At 34.7% G+C, this 13,502-nt stretch overlaps 1 protein-coding gene across 2 annotated transcripts; it reads left to right on the top strand.

Annotated features, from left to right (window-relative positions):
- Positions 1-241: 241 nt before the first annotated feature.
- Positions 242-10,455, top strand: LOC113050319 (double-stranded RNA-binding protein Staufen homolog 1-like). 2 transcript variants are annotated; one of them, XM_026213172.1, is made up of 15 exons: positions 242-445; positions 1,480-1,804; positions 2,739-2,860; positions 2,952-3,108; positions 4,360-4,510; positions 4,643-4,814; positions 4,983-5,078; positions 5,251-5,463; positions 5,724-5,867; positions 6,057-6,203; positions 7,946-8,021; positions 8,165-8,487; positions 8,583-8,705; positions 9,288-9,367; positions 9,536-10,455. In XM_026213172.1, the coding sequence occupies exons 2-15, from the start codon at positions 1,615-1,617 to the stop codon at positions 9,621-9,623; spliced, it is 2,082 nt and encodes a 693-aa protein (XP_026068957.1). In that variant the 5' UTR covers positions 242-445; positions 1,480-1,614; the 3' UTR covers positions 9,624-10,455. The 2 variants fall into 2 exon arrangements, with proteins under 2 accessions (XP_026068957.1, XP_026068955.1); XM_026213170.1 differs by having other exon boundaries at positions 2,952-3,132.
- The last annotated feature ends 3,047 nt before the right edge of the window (positions 10,456-13,502 follow it).

Here is a 13,502-nt window from a genome sequence, read left to right as displayed (position 1 = left end):
GGATAAAGTGTGCTTCAAGTATGTACAAAACATGTTTGTGAGAGGATTGGGTTTCCAGCCCCTCCACCCAACAACCACTGTAACAGAAGGCCTGCCAAACCAGGCCACTAACCTCTGCAAATGCAGATTAAATTATCAATGCGACTAGTTAAAAAGTTGAATAGTAAATTAATGTATGAATCAATTACAAAAAAAAAACAAACATTTTTCATCGTTTTTACCCCACAAATTACTGGCGTGATGTCATTTCCTGGCAGGGGCGGAAAATATCGGGCTATTCTCTTTAGTGTTTGCCCTGTCTACACTCACCCTCTCTACCTCTTCCCCGTGTTTTCATACTAAACCAGTACAAAACCCCCTTTAAACAGGACGAAACCGAACAGACACTACAGTTTAACATCGTAACTCATGGAGTAAATCACAACAGGGGAGAAATTAAGCTGAGGTGAGCTTTATTGAGCCGGCGTTTGTGTTACGTTAGATGCGCGAGCTGCTAGTGTGTTAGCTCGAGCCATTCATATTGATCTCTGGATCTTACCGTATACTGCTATAGCATATTTTCCCAAGAAAACGCATAATATTATATAAACAGGCCTGATTTGTTTATGTCGTGCTTTTATGTGTATAGTGCTTGTATGTGTATAACGCAGGCTTTGATACTTGTGCAAGGGTAGGAGGAGTCTTGACCGCTGATATTTATTTTTCTGTGCAAATCTCCAGATTTAAGTTCGCTTAAAACAAATACAGTAGACAGAGCATGTTGAAGTGCAGTAGGTCAAATAATATTGTACATACCATTTATGTTCAAGCTGTACAGGTTAATTTATAAAACAATCAGTTTAATGTTAGTGACAGTGCAATGTTAATGCATAATTTATTTTGTAACAACTTTTTGAAAGGACAATGCTTTTTAATATTTTGCTCTTAATCAGGTTTCCAGGAATTTTTAGCCAATAAAGACTTGTGTCTATGTTACTGTAATATGATGTTTTTCCATCTTGACATTTGGCACCGTTGCATTAACCCCGTAAAGCCTGCAGGCTTTATTTTTTCTAAGGTTTTGAATGATCGATATGATCAAACCCTTACTGGGGGGAAAACTGTTGTGTACAATCCACTTCCTGCCTTCAGTCGTCTGCTTTATAGGCTAGTTCATATTTTTTTAAGCAATCAAAAATAATTATAAAATCATTTTATAATTTAAAAACATGTCTGCCTTCAGTTCAAACGTAAGAATAACTTTTTTATATTCTAAGTAATATTTTAAGTCAAACATTTACTGGACTAAAGCAGCTTAGGTTTACTTGATTATCCGTACATCTAAATCTAAGCTTACCAAATTCTTTATTAATATTATTATTTTGCTTTAGCACTGGTCTTCTTTTTTGGAAATGCAAATGAAGATTAATCTTTTGGTTACTTAAGCACAACATAGCTATGATAACTGATCATAATCCTTTTCATTTTTCTTCTCTTCAGGTTGAGCTTTGCAGTCGTCCTTCATTCTACAAATCTCACACGGTGTCAATCTCTGTGTTCCACATACAACCCTTCCTGACTGCAAAGTCTTTACCTGCTCATTTAAACAACCCACCTTCCTACCATCCAATCAGAATGTCACAGCTTCAGTTCCAGGCACCTGCCAACCCTGCACCCAGTGCTGCCCCTCTACAGCTGGCCCCGCCCCAACCTGGGTTCAGCATTCCCTGCGGCGCCGCTCCTTTACCCTCAGAGAGTGCCAGTCACCCGCTTCGAAACTCCGCCCTGCCTTCCGCCTCTGCCACGCCCTTCTGCAACCCCACAGGTGGGTGGAACTTTGCTCTGAGCATTAGACAAAAAGCATCATCTAGGACGCGACAATTTGTGCATTCAAGTTATTGGGTTATGCCCATTACCATATAGAAATAAAATATGAAAAGTTATTAATAACATAAAATCTCAGAACATTCTGAATAAAAAACCATACCATTCAAAATGTGTAGTCGTTAAGAAACATGATGGTAAATGCAAAATATTTATGTTTCAAAGAAATACTTATTTTTTTTAAAAACTTCCTTCCTATTCACCAAAAATATTGAGCAGCACAACTGCTGTCAATATCAGTAACAAAATTGGCAATAAAGTCTGATAACAGTGGTATAAAAAAGTGTCTTTTTTTATATTAAACAAGCTGAACAAATTTATGATTAAAATTAAAACTTTTATTCAGCCATGATGCATAATATTGATCTTATTACAAAATATTTCTATTTTTAATAAATGCTGTTCTTTTTAACTTAATTTTGACTAAAGATATTTAGCAACACACCTATTATCAACATGAATGATAATAAGAAATGTTTTTTTGAGCAGCAAATACGAATATTACAATGATTTCTGAAGGATCATGTGACACTGATGACGGTAACTGTGACTGTGAGTAAAGATGCTGGAAATTTAGCTTTGCATCTCAGCAATAAATTAAATTTTCAAATATATTAAAATAGAAAATAGTTATTTTAAACTGTAATAATGTTTCACAGTGTTACTGTTTTACTAAAAAAAATTATCAAATAAATGCTGCCTTGGTGAGCATTAGTCTTTTTCAAAAACATAAAAAAAAAAAAAAATACATTTATTGACTCCAAACTTTTGAATAATCTGGGCCTGGTTATGCCCTGATAAGAAAAAAAAATATTGGATTGTAAAAGTTGTCAAATATTTCCTTCTTCATTTAACCTTTCAATGTTGTCATCTAGAATCTAACATGGCAAACCCTAAAGAGAAGACCCCTATGTGTCTGGTAAATGAGTTAGCCCGTTACAATAAGATCCAACCTGAATACAAACTACTCAGTGAACAAGGACCAGCCCACTCCAAGGTAAGACTTGGCACTTTACTGTATACGCAAACACACAAAACCATCTCATCCCACCTGCCTGAACTTTCTGATGTTGTGATGTGTTGGTCAGATTTTCTCAGTGCGGTTAACTCTGGGGGATCAGCACTGGGATGCAGAGGGGACCAGTATCAAAAAAGCCCAGCACTCAGCAGCAACATGTGCTCTCACCCAAACTAATCTCCCCAAACCTAATCACAGAAGCCCCCGCCACCCAGGCAAGAACCCAGGTGGGATCTACAAGGGCTCAGAGTGTATGTCCAGTTTTTCCCTTTATCTTCTTAATTGAACATTTTATCATCCTCACATATGTTCCTTTAGCTCAATTGGTAGAGCATAGCCTTGATCAAGCGCAAGGTTGGGAGTTCGATTCCCATCTGACTGTACGTTCAACAGATGAAGCAAACGCTGTTACTGGACATTTCAGTTCTAGATTAGATTTGTACATTTTGGGTTTTATTTTAACCTTGAGGACATCCATTGGGTTTAATTTGTGTTTATGATGTGGTGTACAGTATATCATAGTTTTTGTGCATTTACAGTACCATTCAAAATAGGTCAGTAAGATAAAAAATAATATTAAATAAATAATGAATGAACGAAATAAAATACTAAATATTTTATTCATCAAGGACACAATACATATTTCAAAAGTTATTTTTAAGACATTTACAGTGTTACAGGATTTTTAGGTTACACTTTACGTTAGGGTTACACTTTACAATAAAGTTAATTTGTTAACTTTAATAATTTCATTAGTAAACATGAACTAACAATGAAAAATACTTTTAAAGCATTTAAGGTTACACTTTACAATAAGGTGTCATTTGTTAACATTAGTTAATGTGTTAACTAACATGCACAAACAATGAACAATACATTTGTTACAGTATTTATTAATCTTTGTTAATGTTAGTTAATGACAACATTGTTCATTTTAGTTCACTCTGCATTAAATAATGTTGACATACATCTTTTGATTTTAATAATGTATTAGTATCCTTAATGTTCAAATTAATTTACTAAGATCAATTAATGCTATAGAAGTGTAGTTAACTAATGAACCTTATTGTAAAGTGTTACCGTATTTATTAATCTTAATGTTAATTTCAACATTTACTACTAAATTATTGAAAATCAAAATGTGTACATTGTTATTATTATATGATGTAATAAATACAAAGGTTTTGCTCAGTGTTAACATTAAGCAATGCATTAACATTGATAATAATAGGAAATGTTTCTTGAGCAGCAAATCAGCATATTAGAATGATTTCTGAAGGATCAAGTGGCACTGAAGACTGGAGTTGCAAAGATAAAATTTACAGTAATAAATTACGTTTTTAAATATATTAAAGTAGAAAAAGGCTGTCTTAAACTGCAATAATATTTTACAATAATAATGTTTTTACAGTAATAAGTTGAGTCTTGTGAATGTTAGCTGTGCAAGCAGCTGTTTGACTTGCTTCTCTCTCATTCAGATAATGTAACCCACACTGTGGAGCTTAATGCACTTTGTATGAAGTTGGGCAAGAAGCCCATCTACAAACCTATAGATGCCTACCAGGGGATGAGACCAGCATTCAACTACAACATCAGAGCACCAGGCCCTTATGCACGCCCCATGCAGCAGTATGCACTCTCTGTTTATCCCTATTTTATCCATTCTTTTTGCTTACTGAATTATGCGCAATATATTTTGTTTTATATGATAGCCTTTTGTGATTAATTATATACTGTTTTGTTTAATTTTCTCTTGATCAGTTATTACTACCCATTTCCTCCTGTGGGGCCAGTACTGTATCATATGGAGCTGTCTATCGGTGGACAACAGTTCCACGGCAAGGGCCGCACACGTCAAGCAGCCAAACATGACGCTGCGGCTAAAGCTATCAAATATCTGCAGAAAGAGCCAGTAATGCAGCAAATAGCTGAGGTGACAGTTCATGCTACTAACATGATGAATGGGCTGTCAGTAATTTATTCTTCCAAAAGAGCTGCTGTAAAATCTCTAACCTTATCTAGTAAATACAAGCAAAATACATTCATCTAATCTGTATTATTAAATTGTGAACTGAAAATGCATGTAACGTTCATCCTGTAGATGAAAGAAGAGCCAGTACAGGAAAACCTTAACAAATCAGAGATCAGCCAAGTGTTTGAGATTGCACTGAAGCGCAACATGTCTGTGAATTTTGAGGTATGCCATGATCCCATTATGCATAAGCTGCATATATATATATATATATATATATATATATATATATATATATATATATATATATATATAATTCAAATTGAAATTCCATGCTCCTGCATATATCTCACAGTAATGCTGTTGACTTTTCTTTAATTGTCCTCATTATATACAGGTGCTTAAAGAGACTGGCTCTCCTCACTTGAAGAGTTTTGTGGTGCGGGTAACAGTGGGCGAGTTTTCAGGGGAGGGTGAGGGCAAAAGCAAGAAGATCGCCAAAAAACTAGCCGCCATCGCTGTCCTGGAGGAGCTCCACAAACTGCCTCAACTACCTGTCATCGACAAGATACCACTACGCATTAAAAAGAAAAGCAAGTCCATTATTAAGGTAGACGATAATTTTAGCTGAGTTAGTTTGTTGGCTACATTGTTGTGCTGATTTAGAACTCAGAAACGGATCAGGTCTTTGCTAATAAATATTTAAAGTAATAGATTTTTAATAGTTTGGATTAAAATGTTACAACATTAATGTATTTAATAAAGTAACACATTTAAGGTTTCTTTGTTTTGACACTCCAAAAGATCATTCATGTATGTGTATGTATGTATGTTTATTTATGTATTTATGAATCTTGCACCCACTTTCAGCTGCAGACCAGTCCCGAGTACGGTCAGGGCATGAACCCCATCAGCAGACTGGCTCAGATTCAGCAGGCTAAGAGAGAAAAAGAGCCAGAGTACACTATAGTGACAGAGAGAGGACTGCCTCGACGCAGAGAGTTTGTCATGCAGGTACTCCATCAGAAAGAACACTGTTCTCTGACTCAGCATTTTTATAACAGTTCAGTGCAGATTTTGTGTGAAGGTCTTGTTCTTCTGGCTATCATTTTCTTCTACAGCTTTCAAAATTGCTTCTTGTCAGAAGTGTTCCTGAAGAAGTAATGTATCCCCTATTACTTTCTGGGTTTTTTTCTTACTCAGGTGTCAGTTGCAGGTCAGAATGCGGAAGGAATGGGACCTAGTAAAAAAGTGGCCAAGAGAAATGCAGCCGAGAAGATGCTGGAGTTTCTGGGCTTCAAAGTGCCTCAGCCACAGCCACCCAAACCGGCTCTGAAAACCGATGAGAAGGTGAGTGCCTGCATATTAACAGCAGGTCTTTGTATTGAAAACATGGCTGAAGTGGTTTCATCGAGTGGGGTCCAGGGCTGATTAGAAGGTTAATGAAAAGAAAAAAAGATTTTACAAAATGTTTTTTTAGGGCTGTCAAAGGTAAGGTGTGTACTTAATACATTAATGCAACATGTGTAATGTAATGCTTTTTTAAATTTAAATTAAATGTAAAATTAAATTAAATTTTAAATTAAATTAAATTAAATTTATGCATATAGCAGACAATTTTATCCAAAGCGACTTACAATGCATTCAGGCTATCAATCTTTAGATATCATGTGTTCCCGGGAAATCGAACCCTAACCTTGCGCTTGCTTGCTTGCTAGCGCAGTGCTCTACCAGTTGAGCTACAGGAACACTAAAAACATTCAAAAAAAATTTTTTTCAACATTCACCAAATTTGATAATATTACTATTACAGGGCTGTCAAAGCTAAAGGGACAGTTCACCCCAAAATAAAAAATGACCCTATAATTTACTCACCCTCAAGCCATCCTAGGTGTATATGACTTTCTTCTTTCAGATGAATACGAACGGAGTTATATTTAAAAATCTCCTGGCTCTTTCAAGCTTTAGCATGGAAGTGAATGGCTGATATTCAATAGTCCAGTTGAAGTCCAATAAACTGTGTCCATCCATCCATAAAAAGGTGCTCCAAATGGCTCCAGGGGGTTAATAAAGGCCTCCTGAAGCGAATCTGTATTTAAAACATTATAAACCTTAATCTCTAAGCACGTTCACGAGAGAGTGGGGTTCCAGTAGTACGTAGGCGTAGTGTACTCCAGTGAGAAGTGACGAACGTGGAAGTGCAGAAGAGCAAAACAAAACCCCGGTTACAAATTAGTTACAAAATGTCCTACATCATCTGCTAGAGTGAGAGATTATGTTTTATAAAGTTTTAAATATGGATGCTTTTTTTTATAAAATCTTATCGATTCAATTCAGGAGGCGTTTATTGAGCCCTGTGTAGCACTTTTTTTTTAATGATGGCTGGACGCCATTTATTGGAATTTTATTGGACTATTGAATATCAGTCATTCACTGCCATTATAAAGCTTGGAAGAGTCAGGACATTTTTTACACCTTAAATGGCTTGATGGTGAGTAAAATATGGGGTAAATAGAATTTTTGGGTAAACTATCCATTTAAGATGTGTACTTAATATATTAATGCAAGGTGGGGTTTTATTTATTTTTGTTTTTTTACATTTGCCAATTTTTATATTACTATTTCAGCTTTGAAGATAGTGGTCAGTTATTTATATATAAAAAATACAGAACTAGTTTTTAACAATGAGCAAACACAATATAGTTTAGTGTTAAAAATATATTTTCTAGATAATTTTAAAACTATTTGTTTAACAAAAAAAAGGTAGATATATTTAGCATAACAACATAAAAACCTAGTATTTAATTTGTATTTTATAATATTGCACCTGATAATTTTATCACCCAGCAGAAATGATTCTGTTCTATTATATTCATTCATATCTATTTTCTGGAAGGAGATCGCTCATAAGTGGAACGTCATATTTTGGTTACTTTGGCATCAAAAATCTCTTTCACCGAAAAAGGAACATTAACTAATTTTCATGTTACAGATCTTCTAAAACTTTCTTTCCAAGATACATTCTAATAACTATTTCATGTTGAAGTCCTAGTGTAACTGGTAAACTACTTGTTTTATTTATCTTTGTAAAGACTCCTGCTAAGAAGCCTGGAGATGGACGTAAAGTGACCTTCTTTGAGCCAGGCTCTTTGGAGAAGGCTGGTCTGGGTATGTGTCAGTTTTCATATTCAGCTGTCATAAATATGTTCACTTTTTATATGCATGTGGTCCTTGTATTGTATTAAAAGCTCATTGTTAATTTTAGTAAGTATTTCCTGCTTGCAATTGATTTCTTATATTTCTCAAACCAGTCAATAAGGAGGAAGATTTCCGAATTCCCTTTCTCAGCCATCAGCAGCTTCCTGCTGGCATTTTACCCATGGTGCCTGAGGTGGCACAGGCAGTGGGTGCCAACCAGGGACCCCATGCCAAAGACTACGGTCGCACAGCTGCCCCCAACCCAGCCAAGACCACAGTAACTGCCATTATTGCCAATGAGCTGCTGTTTGCTGGGACGTCCCCAACCGCGGAGGGTATACTGAAGACCAACAACGGCTTGGCACACAGACCCCACGGACCCCTTACCAGACCGTCCGAACAGCTCAGCTACCTGGCCACTGTACAGGGCTTACAGGTATTGAATATAACAATGAACACGCACTTATCTAACCCAATGATGTTGCTCAACCAATCTGTATCTTTTTTTTTTTTTTGCTTTTCTGTCTACAGGTTGAATACAAAGACTTTCCCAAAAATAACAAGAACGAGCTTGTGTCTCTGATCAACTGCTCCTCTCAGCCCCCTCTCATCAGCCACGGCATCGGCAAGGATGTGGAGTCCTGCCATGACATGGTAGGTACTATAATAATAATAATATTTGCCAAATCAAATTATATATAACAATATTTTTTTCTTTTTTTATTCAGCAAGAATGCATTAATTAGATTAAAAGTGACAGTGTTAATATATAATGATTTCAATAAAATGTTGTTCTTAGAACTGTTCATCAAAAGACCCCCCCCACCTACAATTTCTTCAGTTTTTACAAAAATATGAAGCAGTTTTCAACAATGATACTAGATTATTCTTATTAAAATAATAAATTTTTGAAGGTTCGTGTGCAGTTATTTTAGTGTCATTAATACACTATTGTTTTTAATAGTTTGAATTAACTTATTTTTGTTTTTTCTGCTTTTAATTTTAGTTACAATAGTATTTTTATTTTTGTATAATTTTGTTGTTTTTAAATGTCTACTCGTTTTTATTTTTAAGTTGTAGTTTTTTTTTAGTACATTGTGTTAAACTTGAAAAAAAAAAAAAAAAAATTAATATCTTACTGATTCCAGACTTTTGAACGTTGTGTGTTTGTATGTGTATATATCTATCTATTTACTTGTATCTTGTTTAATGCAATGCATCTTTGTTTCATGACAGGCTGCTCTGAACATCCTGAAGCTCCTGTCAGAACTTGACCAGCAGTCTAATGAGCGCACAGCTAATGGACCAATGACAGGGTCAGTCTCAAATATTAAATATTATTGCTTTAAAATATTGGTTAGTTGTATAAATGTTGGCATACAAGTGTCTGTTAATAAAGCACATAGCTAAAGATAGAGCTGATAAAAGAGTCTTATTAACTGTATACATTGCAATTAATTTTTCACGTGTTTCCCACTCCATAGGTGCAACAAACAAGACCTCGAGGGCGATGCATTATTAAAACCGGCTAACTCAAGCACCATCAGAAAGACACTGGATGGCACAGTGTAAAATTGACTGTTTGATTGGTCGTTTTATTTGCGAAACACTAGAGAAATGTCGGAAGCAGAGTTTTGATTGGCTGCTCATAAAGGCCTTTGCGTAATTCTTAATCGATCTTCGAGTATTTAAAACAGTTAAACAAGGTCAAGAGATGTTGATGCTGTTAAATTGTTCACATGCAGTGATACATTTTTAAACGCTAAAGCTTTGGAAAAGTCGCCTCATCATATCCAGTGAAGTGGTGGTTTTGTTTTGTTTTCGTTGTTAAATTGTAAAACGATTATTGTGAAGTTTGACTCGAGTAGACTGGCTTTTCTTTGTTGCTCCAAGGAAGTCATGTTTTCAGTGTCATGATTTTGTTTGTTCTCGCTTTTATTTTTGCATTTATTTTTAACGTTGTATTATAGGAACCCAGCCAGGTTGTTGTGTTAGCGCTGTTGTGAAGTGCATTATAAAACCCCACAAAGGATATGATGAAGCTTTCAGATCCGTCTCTGCTGTGGTGGATTTTCTCCAGTGCTTTTTACTTACAATGACGACCATTAACACTCTCTCACACACACACGCATACAAAATTAAGTTTAGTCTACATTTTCATGTAGGCCTGGGAATGTTGTTGTGACTTCAGTGTAGAGTGTGTGGTGGTGTTTTTTGTTATGTGTATGGGAGCAAGTGAGTGAATGTGTTTCAAGCAGGATAATCTTCAGTCATGTCAGTTAAACTGATGCATTCTTCTGTCAGTGTTGACCTGGCCCATCCTCCTCCAGTTGCATCCTGTTTTCCTCATGGTATATGAGTAAAAATGATGTGCCTCTTGCACAAATAAAAACATGGTGTGTGTGTGTGTGTGTGTCTACTGAAAAAATTATATTCTCAGGGATTCCTGTTATAGAAAACCTGTAAAGATAAGGGAATTTTTAAATTGATTTAAAGACCTAAAAAAAGGTGTTTCTTTCTTCTTCTTTTTTTTTTTTTTTTTTTGTTGTAAATAAGATTTTATTCTAGTAATTTTATTAATTAAAAAGTAAGAATAAAATAACTAAATATTAAATATCAAAATAAAGATATTTAATAAATCTAAGAAATATTTTTGTTTATATATAGTTATATTTTATATAAATGTAATTAAGTGTAAATACAGATTTTTAGATATTATAAATAATTTTTATATGTATGTGTATATATATATATATATATATATATATTAGAAGATGTTTGTGTAATTTAAAACATTGATTAACCCACACATACATAGTAATATAAACTAAGCAACATTAAAAGGAATATCACACATTGGTTGCTGCAGCTGTTCAGAAAAGACCAGTCAGATCTGTAGTGTTCCAGATGATTAAGCAGCCTTTCTGGCACCATTGGTTGCTCTTTTCTTCCTCGTGCTCTCCATGAATGAGTACATGGTTGTCTAAACACTGAAAGTGATATGTCAACGCACTGGATTCCCATGGAAACAGCCTGCTAAGACAACAAATATGTAATTTATGTGAAATACTGATGAGTAGGGCATTAAGATATGCTCTTTTAAAAATAACATGAATGTGTGGTGCCATAAATGCGGCAAAATTGTATTTAGTGTGGTGCTGATGTGAATGGAAATAAGAGTGTATGTCAAGCATGTTAATGTTGGTCTGTGCTCATGCTTATGCTGTGGTCAGGGGCAGGTAGGTCAGTCTGGGGACGGCATTTATGGCCTGTGTTAGGGCTCCAGTGGAGGCAGGATCAGTTCAGCCTGAACAAGAGTCAAGTACTACAAAGGGTTATTTACTGTAATGTTCACTTTCAGTGTAGTGATTTACCCTACACTTAATTATCTTAGTGTGACTTTACAATGCAATTACAATACAATGCAATATATTTACTAAAAATTATATAAACGCACGCATTACTGTTATATTTTTGATATACTCTGCAAAATGCAACTAAGTAATAATGTTCAAAGGTTTGGAATTCTTAAGGCTTTATTTTAAAATAAATGAATACTTTTATTCAGCAAGGAAGCATTAGATACTATTATTAATGTTAATCAGCAAGGATGTTTAATGTGTTCATTAAGTAGAGTTTTATAAAGGTAAAAAATATAGTTATATTTATGCTATGAATTATAAAATACACTACTGTTCAAAAGTTTGGGATTAATACCTTTAAAAAAAACATTAAGAATGCATTCAATTGATCAAAAGATTTCTATAAAAAGAAAGTTTTCTACAGAAGATTTCAGTTTCAAATAAATGGTTTCATTTTCAACATTCTGTTCATCATAAAATATTTAAACAAATGTATAACAGTTTCCACCAAAATTTCTGAACGATCATGTCACACTGAAGACTGGAGTGATGATGCTGAAAATTCAGCTTTGCATCAGGAATAAATGACATTTTAAAATGAATTAAAACAGAAAATTATTCATTAAACTTGTAAATAACATTTCACAATACTGTAGTTTTGATCACATAAATGCAACCTTTGTTGAGCATAAGAGACTTATTTCAAAAACATTTAAAAATCTTACCAACCCCAAACTTTTGAATATTAGTGTATATAGAAATTGTGGGAGTTTTCCAAATTTAAATTCCCTAACCTAAACCTACATCACCACCACGGGTGTGCATTATTTAATCCAACGGTCCATCATCAATTATTCCTTACATATGGTACTTCATGGTTGTCCATGTAGTATGTTTTTCTAGTATTTTAACGTTTTCTTAACAAATTACAATTATAAAATACATTTTCAAACGCTCGAATGATAAATCAAAGGCTAACATGTAATTCCTATAATTACTATAAGAAAAATTAAGTTCAGCATAACCCTTAAAACTATACTTCAACATTCAAATAATAGATCAAATACTAGCACTGGCAAGCCATGGATTTGATTCTCTGGGATAAAAAGTAGATGTACTGTAAACTGTATTGTGTAAAAATGTCTGCCAATTGAAGGCATCCAAATGCAAAGAACCATACTTACATACATATTTCTTTCTTTCCTTTATTATTCAAGTGGAAATGTATTTTTGGCTTCACAACTCATTAAAACAAGCATGGTACAATAAAAAACACTCCACACAACAACCCTAATAATGTAATGATGTAATGAAGAAACAAACTCATCTACATCTTGGAAGTTGGATGGACTGAGGATGAGTATCTTTTCAGCACATTTTTCACATTAAACTCTGCAGGACAGTGGCCCTCCAGTAGCAGGAATGGACACCCCTGTGACTACATCTGGACACCTGTGTGAAAAATACTCTAGAAAACACATTGGGACAAGTAAAAAACATTCCAAAAATTACTAGCTTATATCATTTGTTTGAACTTTGAAGATACCATTTCTGATTTTTACCATTTCTATTTTGTTTCCGACTTCATACCCAGAAGAGAAAGTGGTTGTTTACCCTCAGAGTCACCTACAACACTGGTTTTCTAACTTATCCTGTACATTTTGTATGTCTCCCTTATCAGGGAGCTCCTCTAGAGCCAGTTATTAGCACCAGCTCAGTGGCTATGGGCTTCATACATTGTCTCAGCACAATCCGCAGAAGAAAGCGCAGGACTATGCCCCAGAAGCATCATCTGTAAATCCATTAGATCATAGTGTCAAGGTAGAGGTTTTTTCTTGTTTAAGGGAGCGAGTGAGACAACCAGACTGCTCTTTCTCTAGACTAGCCAAGCTATTTCCCCCAGAGGCTGTTTAAAATTGACGCTCCCGTCCTCAGGATTAGGTGAAAATACTTTGTCTGTGAGACTTCAAGAGAGTGCAGTGCAAAAAATATATTTTTCAATAATTTAGCATTTTCTAGCAAATGAATTGCATTCCCCGATATTGTGTAGCCATTTTTTTTTTTTTTTTTTTTTACAAGTCATAGCTTG

This window comes from Carassius auratus, chromosome 31 (assembly GCF_003368295.1).
Source record: "Carassius auratus strain Wakin chromosome 31, ASM336829v1, whole genome shotgun sequence".
Classification (NCBI taxonomy): domain Eukaryota; kingdom Metazoa; phylum Chordata; class Actinopteri; order Cypriniformes; family Cyprinidae; genus Carassius; species Carassius auratus.
The sequence above is the reverse complement of the archived record's forward strand: the minus strand, read 5'-3'. Positions and strand labels throughout refer to the sequence as shown.

Coding starts and splice junctions, on each gene's coding strand:
- LOC113050319 (XM_026213170.1), top strand. CDS start 1,615: ATGTCACAGCTTCAGTTCCAGGCACCTGCCAACCCTGCACCCAGTGCT. Junction 3,133..4,359: donor GATCTACAAGGGCTCAGAGT/GTATGTCCAGTT, acceptor TCTCTCATTCAG/ATAATGTAACCCACACTGTG. Junction 5,868..6,056: donor GCAGAGAGTTTGTCATGCAG/GTACTCCATCAG, acceptor TTTCTTACTCAG/GTGTCAGTTGCAGGTCAGAA.